Source organism: Pollicipes pollicipes, unplaced genomic scaffold (genome assembly GCF_011947565.3).
Source record: "Pollicipes pollicipes isolate AB1234 unplaced genomic scaffold, Ppol_2.1 Scaffold_3321;HRSCAF=3900_pilon_pilon_pilon, whole genome shotgun sequence".
Classification (NCBI taxonomy): Eukaryota; Metazoa; Arthropoda; class Thecostraca; order Pollicipedomorpha; family Pollicipedidae; genus Pollicipes; species Pollicipes pollicipes.
The window spans coordinates 189,210-210,473 of record NW_023596267.1 but is presented as its reverse complement, the minus strand read 5'-3'; the positions used below and the strand labels follow the sequence as shown (position 1 = coordinate 210,473).

The window sequence follows — 21,264 nt, the reverse complement described above, 5'->3', positions numbered from 1 at the left end:
CGTCTGCGGTGCAATCGTCTGTTCTGTGCGCTGGCCTGTGGCGCTAAATGATTGCCGCAGTCGACGCGCCCCCTAAAAACCCCACATACTACCACTTCTCTTCAGTGTGCTTGCTTACAAATACAATGGCAGACAAAGATGCACACGCCGAATGGTGCTCTTGAAAAAAAAATGTCTACGAGGACGAAGTCTCGCTGTCAGTGCAACGACGGCGGCATTAGTGTTCACGCCTCACATGCGTCGATATCCCACAGTGGTTTCGTCCCCCTTACCCTGTGGCATTGTAGTCACCATTCCACCACCGGCATCTCATGGCGTTATTTCTGTACCCTTTGCGTAGTGTTTTCGGAGTCAAGATGGGACTGTTTGATGCCTGTCCGTGGTTCAAATGGCGTCTTTTTCAATGTGCTAGAGACTATTTTCAGTTTCTTACAAGATTCGTGTAGTCACAGGTACGGAAAGGATTGACTTACTGCACACGCTGAATTGTAATGTAATCCTTAAATGCATTCACACTGAGCTGTTTACCAAATGAGGGTTATAGTGTGGAGATTGAATTATGAACCATCCCAACTTTGTGATTCAGTCCGGACTGTAGCTATTTGTCATTCACAAAGCCCCTTCTCCTCCACTTCAAATTCCTTCTATCGCTAGAAGCATGTGAAGCACGTCGCGCAGATGGATCGAACTTGTTCCGCTCCACGACCTTGTCTGATAGGCTAGGATGCTCAATATTTTCGCGTGATTTAACAGTTGCTTGGTCTGCACTTTTTCTCGACGAATTAGCCCTTTTTTGTTCAAAACACCCACGTCTGAGGAGACAGTATTCCTGTAATCATTCATTCGTAGTGCGCAATCATCGTACCATGCATCGAAGCCGCCTGCCTTAATCTACGCCGGGAATGCACATCACGTGTCCATATATCACGTACCGCGCTTCACAACTGCATCTAAGCTGTTATAATACAATGAGTGCGTGCCTTGTTATGCCCAAAATGAGATAACAAGAATGAGTGCCGCAAGTTTTGATGTCCTTCCAAAGACGAATTACGGATTGGATTGAAATGATGTGTACAAGGATTGATTGAGTATCGGCTTGAAATGGTTTTAAAAGGGTTGCGTCCACCTGCATTGACTTCCAGTGCTCAGCACAGTGTTTAATGTCTTGTAAAAACAGTCTATTTTTGCGCTGAACTGTTCCGTTCAAGAACTTATCTATCCAACCATCCGACAGACAATTATCGGTCCATCAAAACAGACGGTGATCGACGAAACACGCAGCGCCCGTTCGCGAGCTGTGCGGCGGCTGCCCTGTTCAGCGGGCAGCGCGCCGCTGCTCGGGCAGCTCGGCGCGGGCAGATCACCGTTGCAGACAGCCGCTGCCGGTCCAGGCCACGGCTGCCGACCGGCTGATTAATTATCGGGCGATACTATCGGCAGTGCTGCACGCACGGCCCGCGGCCACCGGCCGGCCGGCACCGCATCTCGCCGGAGAGGCCGCCGGCGCAGGCCGGACTGGCCCCGGCTGAGTCGGTACGGCCGGCGGGCCGACGCTCAGGGTCCAGTGCCGTGTCCGCGCTGTCGGAGCGGGTGCAGTTATGTCGAGATGCCGGCTTAGGCATGTGCCGCGCGCTTCGTGAGTTCAGCTCGTGTGTTGTAGGGACCTCCGGTAATTTCAGGTAGAATGCAGAATACAAATAACCCACGTGGAATGGGTGGGCTTTTAGTTCTTTTGATTGCTTGTGCTTGATTTACCGTTGAAGGTGCATGTGCAGTGAACGCATTGAATTGAATTGAATCCCAAAGCAAAACAACAAAAGCAGATGGCAAACAACGGATGGCAAAATGCGTACCAGCGACACTTAATAGAATCTCTCTCACAACTGGGGCGAAGCCGCCTGGATCAGGCTGATGATTGATCCTAGTGTTGGGAACAAGAAACAGGTCGTCGTTCCATCTGAGTTCAAAGATGGATGTATTTGCGACACGCCGGCACGCGGCAGCACAACAGCAGCCGTCACACAACGGGTGAACCGGATCGGACCTGATGACAAATCAACAGGCCTCTTGAACAACACATGCCAGCCGAACGCCAATAAACACGACAGGCATCGGGATGGGCTCGGTCGGTGTGCAGAAGTTGCACGCGCAACATACGGAAAGCACGTTAGTGCATGTCCAAGTCCAGTATCAACCATGCCCATGTGTCGCCTGGCTCAGATCTGCGCGCCAGCTTCCCAGTCAGGTCATGTGGTCACCAGGTACAAGCGCAGCTCACTTGTTCACATCCAGGGGTCAAGTGGGTGCATCTTAAAAAGTTGGTAACATCCTTCATGCCAACATTTACCGCAACGTTTCATCTAAACTGCGGTCGGGTTTGAACCCACATTGTGCACAGGCTCGTAGGTGTTCATTTGCACGTGTGCACCGTCTTTTGCCGGACACATGTTTGGCACTGAACCTTGCAGCACCAGACGAACTTGCACTGGCAGCGTTCATTGACGGTGATGCGCTGGGTGTTGTAGCCCCGGCCACAACAGAGCAGTCCGCAGCCGTCGGTGCCTTTTGAAGTTCGCTCACACGCGCGACCAGTTGTTCCTGCGGAACGGTGAGTTGCATGGACAGCTATTCTCCCCGCATGGCTTGCAAAAGGCGAGCACATAAATGACAAAACCGACGTGATGGCCTTGCGGCTGTCACAAAACAGCGATTGCTACAGGAAATTCCGACTGGTTTCACGGTCGAAAATTCCCCAGATGTCCATTGTCTGCTGGCAATGCCGAGGGTCAAAATAACTAATTTCGTCGAAATGCTTTTCATGACTCGGCGTCGCCCTTGACAGACATGGCTTGCGGCCGGTGATGGGGGCCGCACTAAAGGTCAAGCAACGTCAGAGAGCAGGACGGCCGCGCCGTGCATTGCGACGCGTTAAACCTTTGCCACCAAATCCTGTCGTTGACCTGGAACTAAACTATCGGATGGTAGGTGTCAGGGCTCACGCAACAAGCATCTTGACAGGCACTACTTAACGTGATCTCAAATCCCAGAAATCCACCCATACAATAAGCTTCCGAGCAAATCTAAAAAGCGCGCCTCGGCATCAGAGCACAAGTGCCCTGTCTCGCGACGTGTCTGAACCTCCTGCAGAGGTCACCACTGACCAGACGATCCGAGCGCTTCGTTCCTCCTGCAGTAGTCCGGACTCTCCTGGATGTAAACCAGATCGTTGGCGGTCGGCCTCCTGTACCGGCGGTTTTTGACGCGCAGCCGGCCGCGGCGACTGACCTTGACCTCCGTCGCTCCGTCGTACTTGTCCTTCAGCGTGTCACCTGATGACACAGTCGACATCGGCTTGAATCAGCATGTCACGCCCAGCATCGGTCGCCCTTCTGGACGGCCAAGTGCCAGAAGGCCTTTGAAGGCTCAGGAGGCCGGCGTGCTGTCCGGCATTGACTGACCGCGTGTGGTCAGCGTTGTGTTTCACGCCCCCGGGCTTGAAAACACCCATAGAATGCCATATTTACGGTGGGAAGAGTACTACGTGGAAGGAGTGGTGCAGGTTGCTCATGAAGGTGGCTGCTCATGCATGCTCATTGATAAAAATATACCGCGGTGTATTTGGGGCCTTTGCCAGACGCGCAGATTGCAACTGTTCTTTATGGGATGTCCCAGAATTACACTGGAATGATAACAACTTCTGGTTAATGGCGTGTACCCTAACCGAAATGTGGATAATGAGAGCCGTGACACCCTTTGCGACTTAATTGAAAGGAGTCTGCAACAGAAATGAGCGAGCACCATCAAACTCCACTGCAAAAACCAAACGTCATCTGCATATAAATCGATTAAGGGATCCTTCGCAAAATCATAAAAGCAACGTCACTAGTCTCAACAGCGATGACCGAATGCAACGCGTGATATACTACAAGGCTGACGAGGTGTTCAACACGATCATAAAAACAGCCCAAATGATGACAAAAACAACTAAGGCATGCCGCTCTCACATATGAATGGCAACGCCCAAACACAGATTTTTGGCTTCGTGGCGCAAGTTGCACTGACATGATAATAACAACCCTATTAAGACGTTTAACCATGCATTTTCAGGAGGTGCTCCTAAAAATCACCTCCAGGAAACACAGACGATGCATAATGCGTTAAACCGTTACAGCAAACACCAGAGTACTGGCCTCTTGTCATGACCATGGTTGGCTTTCCCTCCTTGGGGTATTAGAGAAAGCCACCCAACCATGAACATTCAAAGTCATGAACAACTTTTGTGTTAAATGGAGCAGCATACTGGCCGGTGAAGACTGCTGCCCAGCCGCTCAGCTCTCTCCTATCTGCGACTTGTATTGACATGGTTTTCCAATGATAGTACTGTGGTGAAGAGTTTTTGCATGCCAAGGGTTGTCGTGTTCTTTTTCTAATGTTTGTAAGGCTGACTAACAGTAAGTTGCAAAATTTTTAACAAAAAGTTTCAAAATTCGCGTTGCCTGACTCTAAAAAAGTATCTCTAAAACGAAGTCAAGGTAAAAGCGTATGCTTATGATAGCTGCAATGTCGACTGAATATATGCATATCATATATGATTTACCAGACAAAATTAAATGTTTAACGCGAAGGTTCGAAAGGCTGAGAAAAGGTTGAGAGCGGAGATTTAGGCCTTGATATCCGAAAGGTGTCCCACCTTGAAGGTTAATAGCTCCGGAAATTTTCGACATGAAACACTGAACCAAGTTGGAACAAAACGGCGTTAAGGTAATTTTCACCGTAACAAGCGCCACGGCCAGTGCATACATACCAAACTACAGCGTGCATTTCAACTGCCCCCCCCCCTCCCCTTCGTCCCACATGCGCTTCACTGAGCTCAGTTCGTCACAGGACCTGTCTCACGATTGCAAGACCTGCATCACCGCCGGGGTGCACGTGTCGGACTGGATCCACTCATGCGTCGCTCGGACTTGCGGCTTCAGATTTTTAAGGCCTGTGGGCGGCTTTTGGTGGACTTGGTCCTTCAGATACCCACAAAGGAAAAATTTGGGGGTGTTGAATCGAAGCAGCGCGCAGGCCAGGGAATCGCCGTCTTCTTGGAGATAACACGACCTCCAGTCAAAGCCAGCTAAAAGCTTACCTGTCAACGTGAATATCGCCCTCTTTGAAACCAAGCTGGCTGAATAAGGATTTTTAAGTTTTCTCGTAGTCAGTATGGTATTTTTTGCCTGGAGATAGCTGAGAACGTTTTTTTTTTTTGTTCCGTGTAAATCCAGGACATGCCGCAGAAATCTCCGTACGGGCTAATCCGTAGTTCTCCCTCAGCGTGGCTATTTCTCTGGAGCGATTTTCTTGTGTTGGCGGTGGCGAACGTCATTCCAGGATTTTTTAACATTCCAGATAGCTATCACAGAATATCTGGCGGCCGAACGCGGACAAATTTTCACATCTATTTTCTCGTATCAACTTCACGTGACGTGCAAAATATGTGTTACGTTTTGCGCAGGTGAGAAAGAAACGTGGTACCTTTTCACGAGACGTCCCGTATATGCGCTGATGTTGCTTTCTGAGGCGCTCCCCACCAAAGGCAGGGCTGCAGGCCCCAAGCCCTCAGGGAGAGGCTTTACACTCACCTCCTAACTAAGCCCCTCAGCTTTGATAAGTAGGCCAACTCCGCGGTGAAGTCCGATTTGGGGTATGTAAGGTCGTGTTCCGCTTGCTCGCGGACCCCTTAATAAAGTGCACGTGACGCGACCTCTCCCTAGGGCGAAACAGAACGCCGACTGCCCCTCCCCCTTCCGACAAGGCCGGACTCTCGCTCTCATAGTACTTTAGCTCACCCTGATCTACCAGCGAAGCGAAGTGGACGTTGGTACATCCCAAACGAGCAGACTGAATTTCAACCTCTCATGACAGACACCAGAGTCCAGTCCGCTCGGGGCAGGGTGTTGTAGCTGGAATTCCTACGAAACGCCAGCGTCGAACAATGACAAACCGACGCAAAGCCTCCGAGAACATGACCTGTCAAGCCCACCTGACCCAGAGGTCAGAGGTCCCCAGAGCCGCGCGCGTGACAATGTTTCCTCCGCTCCGGTCACACTCACCGACTTCTCTGAAGGCGGGCAGCCGCTGCCAGCAGGTCACGGTGGAGCAGGAGCCCGATACGCCGTGACACTTGCAGTTGACCTTCGTCAGGTTGATGACCGCCTGCAGATGATACACGGTGAAGGAATGAGTTCCGCTGGAAATTCCGAGCAAGCTACAGCGCTCATTGCCTGTGGTCAAACATGTGTGGCCCATGTCATAGTAGGATTGCGTGATCCTGGTTATTTATGCGCCTGGCTGGTAGAGATGATCCCTAGTTGGCTTTTTCCATCCTGGCGAGTGAAACACAACTTAATCCTCTTGGAAAAGGACATAATCCTTATGGAAGGTTAATGGCATAAGTTAGATGTCCCCAAGCAAGTGGTCGTTTTATTTGATATGGGATGCTTGCAGGTCACGTTTTTCCATCCCAGATCATGATGGAGTGTAGTCTTTGTTCTTGAGTGATTTTAAGCTGCTTTAAGGCATTTTTCACTTCCAGAATGAATAAAAAACAGCAGACACAATGATACCACTGCCCCACAAACACACGCTCAGACTCGCGCCAATATAAACGAGTACATGCCGCTCTCATGGCTGCAGTCTTCCGAAGCGCACTGAGCCTATGAGGGAATGTGAAGCACACGGCCTCGTAAATTTGAATGCGAAACTCTCGGTACGTTGGGGCTAAACCCATTTCTTACCACGTTTGTTCTCGTGTAAACCGGAGTTCCGAGCGGCATTACTTTATGAAAGCCCCAGCTAATTTCCATCAACATCTGTTTCCTCGCCCACTGCCCCGGCTTAAGCCGCGCACATTCTCCGATCCTGTACAAGGAGCGACGATGGGTGACAACGCCTCCAAGAACAACATGCCTAGTGCCATGTACACACGCGGAAAACAAAATGGTCTATACAGCTTCCGATTGCATGCTTTTAGGGGCGCAGTTTCCTATTCAGTCAGGGGGGGGGGGGTTCAGCCCCCTGTCCCGCAACTTGAGCTTTAGCATCCCCCTAACTTTGGGAAGAAAGTGGGCAAAACCCATGTTGAGAACTGTTTTTTGGCATATTCTGGGGGCAGGTTGGGTAATTTTTCGCTGTTGAGCTCCCAACTCATTTTGCGAAACTACACCCCCATGTGTTTTTATGCATTTATTGGGATTAGAACCCGAGCCACTTACCCAGAAGCATGAAGATAAGAGGCATACTAAACACACGTCCATCGTTGGGTTCTCACGTTTACAACTCCTTAAACGATGAGCTAGACAATACGAGGAGCATAAACATTGCGATTATGTTCAGAAAACACAACATCCATTCCCATCTAATCACTTTATTGGCGCGATAGCATCTGGACACATTATCGCACCATTACCGCACTGATTGAGAGATTTTACGACTGGCGGAATATCCGGTAGTAAAAATATAAATACACCAGGCATACCAAGCCCAGAGACCGTCGTAAACTGGCTATGGCAGCACTAAAAGCATGAGAGCGTGAGACCAGGCAAAGCGCGATAAGTTTCCTGCTCTTTCAACACCTGTCTTCCCTGACACCTGACCCGGAACTGCAACTTGGCGTCTGACCCGGAACACGTGACCTGACTTCTGACTCGGGACAACGTGCATCCGCATAACGTGCATAGACGGAGTGAAGTCATCCGCTTGGGCTTTTTACTAACGGCCACCGCTATCTGGATTGGGTCGACGAGATGCACGAGGCTCTATAGCAGCACCTCTGAATGAGCATCGGCAAGGCTATGCCTTATTAATGCTGCTGAACACGAACCCGGCGCACCTGCGGCATTCGCGATCGCCGACATCGTTGAGGCCGAATGACCACTCCCGAGAATGCCCGCAAAAAGCGGATCGCTGCCCGTTGTACTCGCCGTTAATCATTCAGAGCGTGCCAGTGACTTCCTCCTGGCTAGAGTCGATCGGGGAGCAGCTGGCATGACAGGATGTGATTTGTGGCGTTTGAAATGAAAACGTATGATTAAGTACATCCTTGCGTGCGTTTCTCAGAAGGATGCACGGCCGCATACGCCCTTACGACGGCAAGAGGCCGCTGGGTTATTCCATGGAAGATCGGCACGGACATGCACTCGAGCGTGCTCGGCTGCGGAAGAGTTGTTGGTGCTACGCAAAGTCTATTTTCTGCATCCAAACATCTGAGATATATCATCATTTTTAAAGACATAATTCAAAGTCAGTTGCATTCATTCATTTCAAACGGTTTAGGTGTGACGATATCTGAAGCATAAAAAGATGTTGAAGGTTATAAACATAACTATTTACGTTCAAATTTGCACGTTTGGAGGTGGCCAAGCGTGGTAATGACTGATCAAGAGTCCGATGGAAGAATGCCGTACAAACAGTAATTTTGACCGGAAAACATAAGTTATTGATAAGTAACAACTTGATAAGGCTGAACATGCAGTCCAAGCAGAAGTCTGCTTACTTAGATGCATACACCTGCAGTTCAATTTATATCTCAAGTGTGGCTCATTTCCTGTAACGGCGAGCAAACATAGATGCCACAATCAAGGGATCACCATGACGCGACTGCCCCACGCACAACCCTTCCTCAGTCGGGGGACGGGCTGCAGCTATAACGTCAAGCAGCCAGAAGACGACACGCCGGCACCAGCCGCACCACCCACGCCACCGAGGGCGGCACGCTCCCGGGCGCCCCGGCTGCCGCCGGGCCGATCGGCACTCACGCGCCGGCCGGCCTCGTTGTTGTGCAGGTTCATGAGGGCGCGGCCCCGCCGCAGCGAGCCGGCCCCGCGCTGACGCTCGCGCTCGCGGATGTCGACGAAACCCTTGGTGAACCTGGCGGCGCAGTGACAGAGAGGCGGGATCAGTTCGATGTGCGTTGGGGCTTAGGTATGCCTGAGCCGCCGCAGAGGCATGGGAATCGTTCGGAGACATGTTCTGCGGTGTTGGCGGATATCCCATAGCAATGCATCCCGAGAAAAAAACAAGAGTGTTCTTAGTTGCGCGGCTCTGTGGCAGTTATAATCATGGTTTTACGATCGCAGATGTAGTAGGCACAGCGCACACGAATGACTTCTTTGTACCAGCGCTTGTACAAACAGACACAGCGAGCCTAGTTACATTTCCGGAAACTGTTCCAGGGCTATGTTGCGCATTTCACAACGTACACATCTTTACTCTCATCCAGACGTGGATTAAAGGACCTAGTCGATTCGCAAAGGAATCGTAACGGCCATGCCCTATCGCACACGCATACCAATGCATCCCCTATCAAGATCGAATTCCAAGCCTGTTCCGGTTATCAGCTACCTACATGATATGCGTGTCACATTAACATCGCCTTTTCATTGCGGCTCACATCAAACCAGTTCTGGACAGCCGCAACGACATACTCAAGCAGCGACACTGGAATAGCAAACACGAGCGGCACACATACTGAAGTCCTTTAAAACATTGGCATTCGCGGCCGTTGCACGCGCATTCTGCTTCGCCTGCCGCGGCACGCATGCAAGCGCGCATACTAAGATGAGCGATAAGATCGGGACCAGTGACGTCATCGCTACGGCTTCGCGGCGTGCTCGGGGCTCCACTCTACCATTGGCTGTCGTTGCCAACGATGCATTAGTGATGTCAAATGAGAAGAAAAAAAAACGCTGAACCAGCAGAATAAACGTCCGGTGAGATGGCTTCACCGGCTGAAAAATGCATTACAAATTAGGTAACTTCACTTGACGTTGGGAGTCAACAAAGGAAAGTTGAGGAAGATCCTGTCAGGCCTATTTCCCCTGCCCGGCCGTGGAGAGATCATTCAGGAATGCCCCGCAGGAGAGCAATGAGCGACACCTGAGTGGGTACGGGACTGCCGTGTCACGTCCGAGGTCAGGTCACCGTGTCGCGCTGTGAGACGCTGTCTGTGGTATGCGCCAACTGCTCGGCGTCCTCCAATCGCTTATTTGTGTTTGATTGTGACCAAATCGCCATTAAACGTTTTTGCCAAGGATTAACGAAGCTATTTATCAGCAGAATGCACTTGTGAGTTGTTGCGAAATATGAACGCCGAGCAATCAACAAAAGACGCTGGGTAGCTCAGTCTGCGCCCCACCCCCCACCCTGGCTAAGGCGGTGGGCAATGGCAGCCGGCTGACCAGCCGTGACACAGAAGCTGCCAGCAGGGGAACAGTGGCAGCCGGCTGAACCAGCCCTGACATAGTGGCCGCCAGCAGGGGAGCAGTGGCTGCTGGCCGACCAGCCCTGACACAGTGGCTGCCGGCAGGTTCGGCCCCAGCTCAGTGACTCGGCAGCAGTCGTGGCCCCGATAGCGGCTTGTGATTGCCAGTAGGCGTCCGTCCAGAAGTGACTCGACTTCGAGTGGGCTCGGTTCAAGACGGTAGCTATGAGAGACAGCGACGATTGGCGGCACACGGGTACACACGGGTTCATCCATAATAGCATACCATAACATATCACACATTAACATCTTAACATGTTAATGGCACACATGTCATTCCACGCATTTGTGCTTGTAAGTTTATACGCGGCATTAACGCGGTAACCGAAAAGATGTCAATATAACTTTTGACCAGGAATTATTCAACATCTCAAAGACTTTCAGCACAAACACCTATTTTACCTAGCATGACAAAGGGCAAACATTCGGGAAGCTCCTCGCTTGTGTATGCCCTGACACCGCGGAAAAGGAGGTGGGACGGATGCTGCAGCGTTACTGATACTTCTTCAAAATTTGGTGATGAGATATTACCTCGTTGCAGTTACATGAAAAATTCATTACAATGCATAATGCCATAATGCCATTACAATGTTTCATGCAGTTTACAATTTACTTGCTTGAAATTTGTCTGGCTGTGAACTTGCCCAACCTCGGTAATTGTAATCGAAGACAAGACAAATATGGAGAAAACATAATACAACAGCCTCGGCAATTGTAGACGAAGACAGAATACAGCTCTCAGTAATTCAGATTTTTGCAGTCAAGACCAAAGCAAAATATCGCAAAGATGTAAATATTTGCTTGGGTTTATTGATGGAAACAAACTGTGCATAGTTTGTACGGTTTTCATGGCTCAATTTGTATCTATTTAGGCCACCATGTCTTATATTGGAGTCAGGTTCACGAGACAATGACACTGATCGGTTTCCGGTCGGTCGCTGGCGAAGCGGCGATACAGGACGGCTCTGAAATCCGTCAGCGAGCTGGACCGATACTTTAGCATGCACAGCAAGAGTTGCTTTGCCGTCTTCTTATGCTCAAACCTGACACACGTCCTTAAAACGTCCCCAAAACGGGTGCATCTGTGGTCTACGCACGAGAGCGCGTAATCGTATGCACACATTGACTCACACTGTTGTCTACGCGAGTGTCCTTTTTCTCCCTGGTAAACTAGTTTATTAGTAATTAGTATCTTCCTCCAGATAACAATATGCTAGTTTCGTGTTGGCACGGCGCCAACTCGTCGAGATCTGAACCCAGCCTCAACCCGCGTTTTGCCTCGTCTCACCCGAACCGCGTACACTGCGAATGCGTAGCAATTTATGAGGCACAACGTTTAAGGCGATAAGCTTGTTTCTGAAAACTGCATACATCTGCATCAGTGGTTACAAAAGTATCGTCTTCTGGAACGCATGGAAATTGGGCGTGGCAAAGCCACTCAAGTTGAACATGTTCTTAAAGTTCAAGTACGACATAACTGGCCTGCGGCTTCATCCGCAATGATCGGAACGATGTAGTGGTCGCAACAACATGCAGTTGGCAACGTGTGTTGCCAACTCCCTTGTAGGTCACCGAACGCCAAGAGCAACGTTTGTAGTTGAAGTGTCTTTGCTTGTAGCTTTTCGTGCCTAGTGATGAATAATCCGCCGTTTTCTGGGCAGTGTCCAATCCAGTCAAACTGCTAATAAAGCTCAAATGATTCCTTTGATACAGGTAATGAGCATCACACAAACTGCAGAAAAGTCGATCTTGTACACAGCTGCTCTTCTCCTAAACTGATGAACGCAATCCGATATCAGTCAGACACAGTCAGTCAGAGTGCGCAGCGCGGACTGACCTGTATCCGTATCGGATGTTGTCGCCGCAGCCACCCCAGGTCCAGTCGGGGTCAAGGTCAGCCGGTCGTGCTGACCGGGAGCAGCCGCAGGAGGCCAGCTGGCCGTCCCGACAGGCGCGTGACACCGACATCACCACACCGGCGGCTGCGATCGAGTGCGCGAACGCCGCCTCCCGGGACGCTGCCGGAGATCAGGTCAGATTAGGTCAGGTCACCACACCGGCGGCTGCGATCGAGTGCGCGAACGCCGCCTCCCGGGACGCTGCCGGAGATCAGGTCAGGTCAGGTCAGGTCACCACACCGGCGGCTGCGATCGAGTGCGCGAACGCCGCCTCCCGGGACGCTGCCGGAGATCAGGTCAGGTCAGATCAGGTCACCACACCGGCGGCTGTGATCGAGTGCGCGAACGCCGCCTCCCGGGACGCTGCCGGAGATCAGGTCAGGTCAGATCAGGTCACCACACCGGCGGCTGTGATCGAGTGCGCGACCACCGCCCGGGACGCTGCCGGAGATCAGGTCAGATCAGATCAGGTCACCACACCGGCGGCTGTGATCGAGTGCGCGAACGCTGCCTCCAAGAACGACGCCAGAGGTAGAGTCAACTGCCACAGAGAAGAGAAGCGCATGTCATATATGCCTATTAATACTCATTCATATGGACAGGGCTGTGTGACACAAACGATCGTATCTTTTGTACTTAAAGTGGTATGGTCGCGAATTCCATTTCAAGCTACAATACATCACATCAAGTTACGTATCATAAACATAAAGGTGTCATTTGTTTCCGACCCGATCGTACACCGAGCTAAGCTTGTTCGTCCAAGATACGACACATACCATTTTGCCTTTGGCACGACAGATGCTAGGACAAGCCAAGGGTATCAAGTGGGCTAACAACAGCCCCAGGAGAAATTCACAGGTGTTTTCAGATCATTCAATCACTTGGAATGACTTGATCCAACGGAAAACGGTTTTGTCAGTTCTACACAGGGCGCTAAAATACGTGTCTCACAAGTTCATGCCGGACAACTGGGCTGGACAGGGGAAGAGCGACACGGGCGGGCATGGGTCGACGCGCCGCCCCGCAGAGACTTCCACTCACGGATCTGCAGGACGGGTCCGAAGACGGACGAGTCGTCGACGGTGGAGCAGTTCCAGCGGCTGCTGCTGAACTGGTGCTGACACTCGGCGATGCCTGCCCGGGCGCCGCGGCCCACGCTCCGCATGTGGTCCTGCGGGCAGGGGCGCGCCCCCGGCACACTCAGTCGGCCGCCCCCACCCTCCACCCCGGCTCCGGCAGGGGAGCAGTGGCAGCCGGCTGACCAGCCGTGACAAAGTGGCTACCAACAGAGAGAGAGAGGGGGGGGGGGGCAATGGTAGCCGGCTGACGTGACTGAGCTGGAGCCAAAGCTGCCGGTATCAGGTCCGGCTCCAGCTCAGTGATTCAGCAGCAGTCGTGGTTCTGATAGCGGCTTGTGATTGCCAGTAGGCGTTCCTGCAGTAGTGACTCGACTTCGAGTGGGTACGGCTCAGACCGGTAGCTTTAATAGACATGAGGAATTGGCGGCACACGCGTTCGGTTTTACAGTTACCTTGTCCAACTCGAAGACTGGAGATGCCCTGCGTGTGTTAGATTTTAATTAATGCAACCAATTGAACAATTGTGAGCGACTCTGCCTTCTCTTCTGCCAATGACGGAGTCTAGACGATGGATTGGACTTACCAAGTAGCATGACTGCTCCTAATTCTTACGATGCCTTTCTTTTTCCAGACGCTCTCAATTCCTGTTGCAATTTGTATGCCAAGCCCTAGCCTCAGCATGGGTCACCAAGGTTCCGGAACAGCAAAAGGTCATAAAAATGGCATTTTCCCCACGGGGGAGCCGTTATAAAAGCTTGGAGGAAACGTCACGAGTCTGTGTGCGCCAGACAAAGGTTTTGGTACACCCAAATCCGAAAGGAATTTTGGGGGTTTTGCGCTTATTATAGAATAATTGCAGCGGAGCATTCTGCTAACAATTGCACGACCCATAGCGAGCGTGTGAAGATGGCAACCAGCGTTCACAACTATTTCACCAGCGCGTCAGTTTATCAGCGAATCATGTTTTCATTATCATTAGGGAAAAATTTGTATGGGCTGACTGATGGAGCTGGCACAGCTTCCTCTGCTCCGGATTGAGGCCCTGTATCTACTGACCTGACGGAACTGGCACAGCTTCCTCTGCTCCGGACTGAGGCCCTGTATCTACTGACCTGACGGAGCTGGCACAGCTTCCTCTGCCCCGGACTGAGGCCCCGTATTTGGCCGCACAGAGGGGACGTCCCCACCATGTAGATCTGCGGGTTCCTCCAAACGTCCAGACCTTGCATCCCGAGGTTCCTGGAACAAACGGTGACATGTGTTAAGTAAACAAGGCATACCGTACTTATTCACTGTTGCTCAATTAGTGAAGTGTCGGCCACAGACCGATTCGTGGTAGGCATGTGGGCCACGGCCAAGAGACCCCGCTTACGTGGCTCGTCTTTGGTCGTCCGTTGGCTCCTGTTTAAGACAGCCAGCCTGAGGCAGGGCAGCCGCAGCATAAGTATTTACAGCGCAGACGTAGCATAAGCCTGGTACGTCCAAACCTTTCGGAAAAATCCTTTTAATTGATCTGGCTCTACTGAAATTGTGGTGTCAGTGTCCTTTCAACATCGTTATAAAAACTCCAATCGCAAAATTATCCCTGCAACACATGATAAAATAATAATAAAAATATAAAAAGACAAGTTTGGGAAGTGTGCAAATGTTGCAATGATACCAAAATTGGTGTGGAAAGTTTGATTATTTTAAACAAACAGAGGCCAACCGATTTCGCTAAACGGAAGACGATGCGACCACAGCCTCCCCAATGGCGCTATCAATGCGATAATAATCACTTCAAATCGTATGAAAATCCTTAAGAATCATGTGATGATTTGACTCGATGATTTGATGTGATTGCATGTGGCCAGCGTTTGCGTGAACACCTTCGTTATTTCAGTCCTAAAAAAGTATCATTCATTCCTTTGGTAATGAAGGCCTTCATATCAGACGTCTTCTTTACATCCCCTTCTCCTTCCTTACAGCCCGCAACACCACCGAAAGTGAAAAACAGCATAATTGTGAAAGCTTAACCCACAAAATGCCATAATTACGATCTCGCATGGTCAGCAATGTTCCGTACAATGGCGAGGCAAAACTGCATCACACATCAAGGCCAAGGGGCGCGAAAAGATAAAGTCGACGGTTGATTCGTCGTCAAAGTGACCAAAGTTAACATTTTTACACGACACGTAAGTGTGACGTTTACATGTTAATGAAATATGCTTTAAGTTTGTTTAGCACAGTGCAAATGTAATGAATCTGAATCATTTGGTCATGAAGCCAAGCGCTTCCCCTCAAAATGGGGTGTTTTGAAACAGTTAGGGTGTATCTACTAAACAAACTTTCGGGCACGGTGCATGAGCGCATCTAAAGCCCCGAAAAAAGAACACCACCAAGACACACCAAAGTACAACTCGCACAATGCCTCAATATCCATACGCAACGAACTCTTCAGAAAATATCAAAGCTTAGGCGAACGTATACAAAAAAGGAAATATACGAGATTAGCTCACTATCACAGAACTGCTACCAAAAACAAAACTGCTGAAGCCCCTGTAGGTGACCATTTTATCACTTTATACGATGACTAACAAATGCCAGTCTGATAAAATCCCTCTTTGCACTCGGATTTTGTAGAAATCAAGGACTAATCTCACTAGAAAATTTGTGGATCACATTACGTTTGCGAACTGAAACCTTTCTTGGACAAAAACGCAACGTTATGACCTATCTTGTAAGCTGTAGTTTCTGACCGTTGTCAAATCGCTCATGTGTTCTCTTTTTGTATGAGCTTGTCTAAACTGAGTCCCGGTGCATGGCTGGTCGCGTGCTGATATTAAAGCATTTGTGTCGTTTACCCTGGAGTGTCTTGGTGGTGTGTTTTCTTATTTTTTCCTTCGCGATATTGGGCTGTACCCGAAAATTCATAAAATCAAATACACTCGTTTTCAAAACAATGCATTTGCAAAGCTGTTAACACTTGCTTGAAATACACTTACCATGCACTGTTTAAGGATTTAAGTTAAGTGTTTTAAACAAAGTACGAGCGAAATACCAATCCAGACGGATACTGAGAGGGATCAGGGGACGGAGAACCCCGTCCACTTCCAGTTCTTGTGACCTTCAGCTCTTGTGACCTTCACCACCTTCAGCTCCTGTGACCGGCCCAACGCGTGCCCTGTTGCCGTTGTTGCAGGCACTGTGGCTGGTGCTGGCGCCAGTCCTGGCACTGCTCGCGCTGCTGCCACTGACGGTGGTGGCGATGGCGGTGGACTGATCGGCCTTGGCACTCTGTAAGTGACGCCTTGCCCTGGTGATTATATATGTTCTTCCACCGGCTCAACCGACCGCTTGGTATGGGTTAGACCAATTATTTTCTACCGGCAGTCCTGGTCTTACTAAATTCTCAGGATCTGGTGTTGGCAGGGACTGTGCTGCATCCGATCACCTCAAGGAATCTGACCGATAGTCCATCAGAGTCAGCCGTGGATCCTGTTCAAGAAGCGTTCTCTTCTCTTTGACAACGCTCGTTCTGGATTTCCGTTTCCTCTGGGGCAGTGCGGGACTGGTGGGGCATGGCTGGAGTGCCAGTCAGTAGCGGGGCGGCGGAGCTCTGCGCTCGTAGACTGTCGACCGCTATCAGAGCGCATTTCTTCTGATGTTCTTAGTGTTACCGAGTGCTGCCATTTGTTCGATGACTTCTTCTCTTGTTGTTCGGTTTATTTGGACAAGTTAAGTCCAACGGCTGCAGAAACCGTCTAGTGCCAAGCTCGGTTTTTTCAATGTGCCCACATGGGTCTGCGCCTAGTTTCTGTCATGAGAGTCCAGATGGTCCACGTGACTCAGCTTCCGTCAGGGGCGTCGCGGTGACCCACATTACCCAGCTCGCTAAGCTCGACTGTGCTTCTGGCATAACTGGCATGGGCATGTTCTCTTCTCCATATGGATGGACAGCGCGGGACTGCTTGGCACAGATTTTGCATGCCCCCAGGCTACTGTGTTGATCATGCCGCCGATTGGGGATGATCAATTGTATTTTCGCCATGATTATGGTGAGAAGAAGGTTGTATGTGATAATGAGCCCTGCTCTACTCTGGTTGCATGCTCCCAATTCTTCTTCTGGTGAGTCTGGCCAGTCACGTTTTGGGTACTCAACGAGCAATTACAATAAAGGGTCTTCTTTTTGCGTTTCATTCTCTTATCAGCCTCTGCGGCTCCAGTACCATGGGGACAACTGCATGCACGTGTGCAACCACAGCTTCTGGGACGTAAACCCAGCTCGCCTCTAGCTGAGTCCATTAAGTGGCACGACAGAAAGTCTGCCACAGCCGGATGCCGTTCACTTCGAAGCGGTGTCTGTGCAGGTCCTTGCCTTTCATCAGCGGGCATTGCGGTTTGCGGGCCGCCTGTAAGCGGGAGGACTGAAGGCCGCACACTTATGGATTACATTTTCACATGCCCAAACGGCCGCCAAACAACCATTTTCTACTTGCACTTAGCGCCGCTCTGTTTCATTCAGCATCTTGAGCTGAAGGCCATTGGCTTGCAGCTAAAGCCGTGGCACTGTGGCAAGATTGCTTCGAGACCAGAGTAGCTACCCTGAACTGACACCAATGCGGGCTAGTTGCGGTAAAAGTGTTTATAAACAGGTACATTGGCGATGAGCTTCTATGTCTTTCTGAGCGCTTCTTTCGGTTTTGAGTCACAGCACCAACTGTTGTATCTCGCCAAGTCATTCAAAGGTGCCAGGACTGTTTGTGCTCCTGGGATCAGTAACGTTCTGATCTGATATGATAGTGTTCCTGGGATCAGCTGGTCACGCCTAGGACTGGCTGCAGGTCAGTTTGGTTCTTTTGCGTTTTGAGGACTTGGACTCCAGGCATTGTCTGGTCTGGAACCCGGAGTTCTCCTCGGTTACGACGTGGCCAATTGACTTCACCGAGTCCTGTCTGAATTGATGCTGAACTTTCTCGATGTTGCGCACTTGAGCTTGGCTAGAACTTTTCACAGCCGTTCGTCATGTCTGTTTGTGTGGCGTCTTTGTACTTCCATTTTATTCATGTATATAGCCACACATTATATTTATTGTAGAAGTTCTGCAACCTTGAAATGGTATCTTTCTGGAGCAACATTGCATTCCACCAGCCAGGCATGTACCTGGAGCCGCCACAAAGATTGCAGAATCCTATCCCATGATCTGTCAACCATATTACTCTATGGGATCCTGGATCCTCCGCCTTGGGATCCAGACAATTGATCCAGGTAATCTCTTTGACACGTCTCGACCCAGTTGCGTTATGGAAGACGTCACATTCTGGCCTTCTGTGGTTATTTCAATTTGATGGCAGCCTGCTGACGCATTCAGTTCGGATAATGCTTCGCTCACGAAAACTGGACGAAAAAACTCCTCGAACACTGGATGGCTGCAGTTCTCCCGAAGGGAGGATTGCGTTCTCACAGGCATCGGGTGGTCTTGGTTTTTTTTCTCGGTTTTACCGCTGTCACCATGGGCGTGCACCGCCATCTATGTGATGTCATCCAGGCGATAACATCTTGTCCCTTCACGTAATATGGCGTCTCTTTTACAGCACTGTGGGGCGGGATCAGCACAGTTCCTGCTGCGGTCGCTCTTATGGCTGTACTTCCTTTTTCAGCTGCAGCCTCACAGGCTTACTATTCCAGCACACCAGCCAAACACATTCATACATCAGCGGAGTGGAGGGAATGGGCTGGGCCCAGCTTCTCTGCCTCTAGCCTAACGCATTAGGACTTTGCTTTTTTGTTTTAGCTTGGGTATTACACAAATGTTCATTTGCACACTGATGCATTCTTCCTTGTAATTGTTTCGAAGAAACCAAGAGGTGCCATATTTCCTCCTGCATTGTACCAGGACGCATCACTCACCCGGCATGAAGCGTTAGTACTCAGCACCTTATATCAGCCACATCGGCTCCTACGTCGACTTTAAGTATCGCTTTATTGCTGCAGATCCGCATATCTACTAAGCAACTTTTCGATGCCCTACATTTTTTAATGTTCGACTATTCGGTATTTTCTGGCTTAGTTTTTTCTGTATTTTGTCTTTTATTTATTCGAGGAAGGTTTCTTCATCAGTTGCATTCACTCACTGCGTGTATCTATTGTTTACCTTCTTAACACCGTGGTTCTTCATTGCGAAGAGGCTAGGCTTTCTTCTACAAACTGCGCATGTCCTGACAGGTGCTGGACGTTTTCGTGCGATTAGTTACAACCACAAAACAGGAACTTTCACTGTCGCTTATTTTGGTCTGGAATTGCGAAACCCGATTCCTGTGATGCGTCTTCCTTTGATTTTTATTCTCACACGTATTAATGCATGCAATAAATTTCATAACGGAGGGGCATGTGCCACGAGGGGGGGGGTGGTATGTGAGTGCGTCACTGCCTGCATGCCTTTGCATTCCATCGCATGCTTTTATGTAGTCCACCAAGACTTCAAGCGACGTACCACGCTCCGATATGCGAAGGATTTCAAGGCGCTGAGCCAACTTCTGATCTTTCACGACTGAAATTAAATCTAAAGTTCAGACATTTTTTCCTAAAAAAATTACAAATGATCTTTGTTTTACTCCTCCTTTTCTACTTAAAAAATCATGCTGTTCAGGTAGCGCGTAAGGGTGGCGTACAAAAGCTTTGGTTGGCTCACTATCTTCCTTCTTCCATTTTTGAATGTCGGTTTGAGTCCGAAATCATTTTTCTTCGGCGCAAAGTACGCGTGGAGCAGGCCCGCAGTCAGTGTAACACATGTCGACATGTTTGCAGGCGCGGGACGGGAAATGCTGACTAAATGACGCACTTCACTAACGTCCTTAGTTAAGTTTAGTACTAGACGATGTGCTCCGATTTTCCATAGTTAGGACTGTCCTGCCCTCTCCGGCAGCCAGGTGCAACGGCATCCTTCTCTCCCCAGTCCAGCGTCCGCTTGGAATAGCAGCGGCATGTGGCTGGCTCAGTGGGCTCTTTATGATGTCCTGGTCCGATCCATCACGGCGAAGGTTCGCGTTCACAGGCGGACCCCTGTCGGCCCCGCTCTGCACGAGCTCGCCGCGCTTGTCGGGGAGCCTCCCCGCCGGTCCGACGTGACAACGCGCCCGCCCAGTGCGAGCGTCGACACCCGGCGCAGCTAAGGTCCGGACACAGGACGGGCCTGTCCGCACCCCCGCACTGCTGCCGCCTCCACCAGGCCCCGCCGGCAGGAATGCCGCAGAACCCTCCCCTGCGGCATGAGCTGCCAGCTCCCGGTAAAATCTCGATAAATTGGGATTCAGAGATGGTGGGGGCGCAACGCGAAAATCTCGCGGCAATGTCTGTATATGCTGACGGAATTGTTTTATCGGACAATGGTCTACAGCCTTCCTTCTTCTCATCAAATACTGCGATCCTTTCACGGATCGTTTAAGGAAACGTCGCACTGAATAATTAACGATCTTATGCGCATGAGTGCGCAAGCATGTCGTGTATTCCTTTATCATCAGTGTGTGCTGGGATTTACTTTCACTCAGTGACGTCTCTACAACTAATTCTGAATAGTATCAGGAGACAAAACGCGCACATCTGTAATGCCTCGCTCCTGAAGCGAGACACACTCGAAGGTCATTGGACGCTGTCCGCGTCACGTGCGCGATCGTGGCCGAGTGGCGGCTCGGCAGCGGCGGCAGACGGTGGACACGCACGGGCCGCAGCTGGGCCAATAGTGGCTCCACTCTGCTCGGCACGGACGGCAGAGCGCCGCGGTCTGCCCTCCATCGAGGCGGCGGAGGCTTTCCCAACGGGCCTGGTGAAAACGGTCCAACTGCCGTTACCCGATAGCACTGAGTGGCGTATCCCCGAACGCCAGCCCGGATCAGGCGGCCCCGACACCAACACATGCTGCAACATTCAGGGTAATGGTGGACCGTGCGGCTCATCCGTCTGCATTAGGGCTCATTCTCGCGTGAAAGAAACATCCTCTCCGAAT

At 50.5% G+C, this 21,264-nt stretch overlaps 1 protein-coding gene across 1 annotated transcript; it reads right to left on the bottom strand.

The window, feature by feature from the left end:
- Nucleotides 1–1,948: 1,948 nt before the first annotated feature.
- On the bottom strand, nucleotides 1,949–19,440 carry LOC119091153 (protein Wnt-5b). The gene is made up of 8 exons (XM_037213815.1): nucleotides 19,397–19,440; nucleotides 14,396–14,522; nucleotides 13,246–13,375; nucleotides 12,144–12,324; nucleotides 8,802–8,913; nucleotides 6,099–6,201; nucleotides 3,162–3,329; nucleotides 1,949–2,598 (listed from the first exon to the last, which is right to left on the bottom strand). Exons 1-8 carry the CDS (start codon nucleotides 19,438–19,440, stop codon nucleotides 2,411–2,413), a joined length of 1,053 nt encoding a protein of 350 aa, XP_037069710.1. The 3' UTR covers nucleotides 1,949–2,410.
- Nucleotides 19,441–21,264: the final 1,824 nt, after the last annotated feature.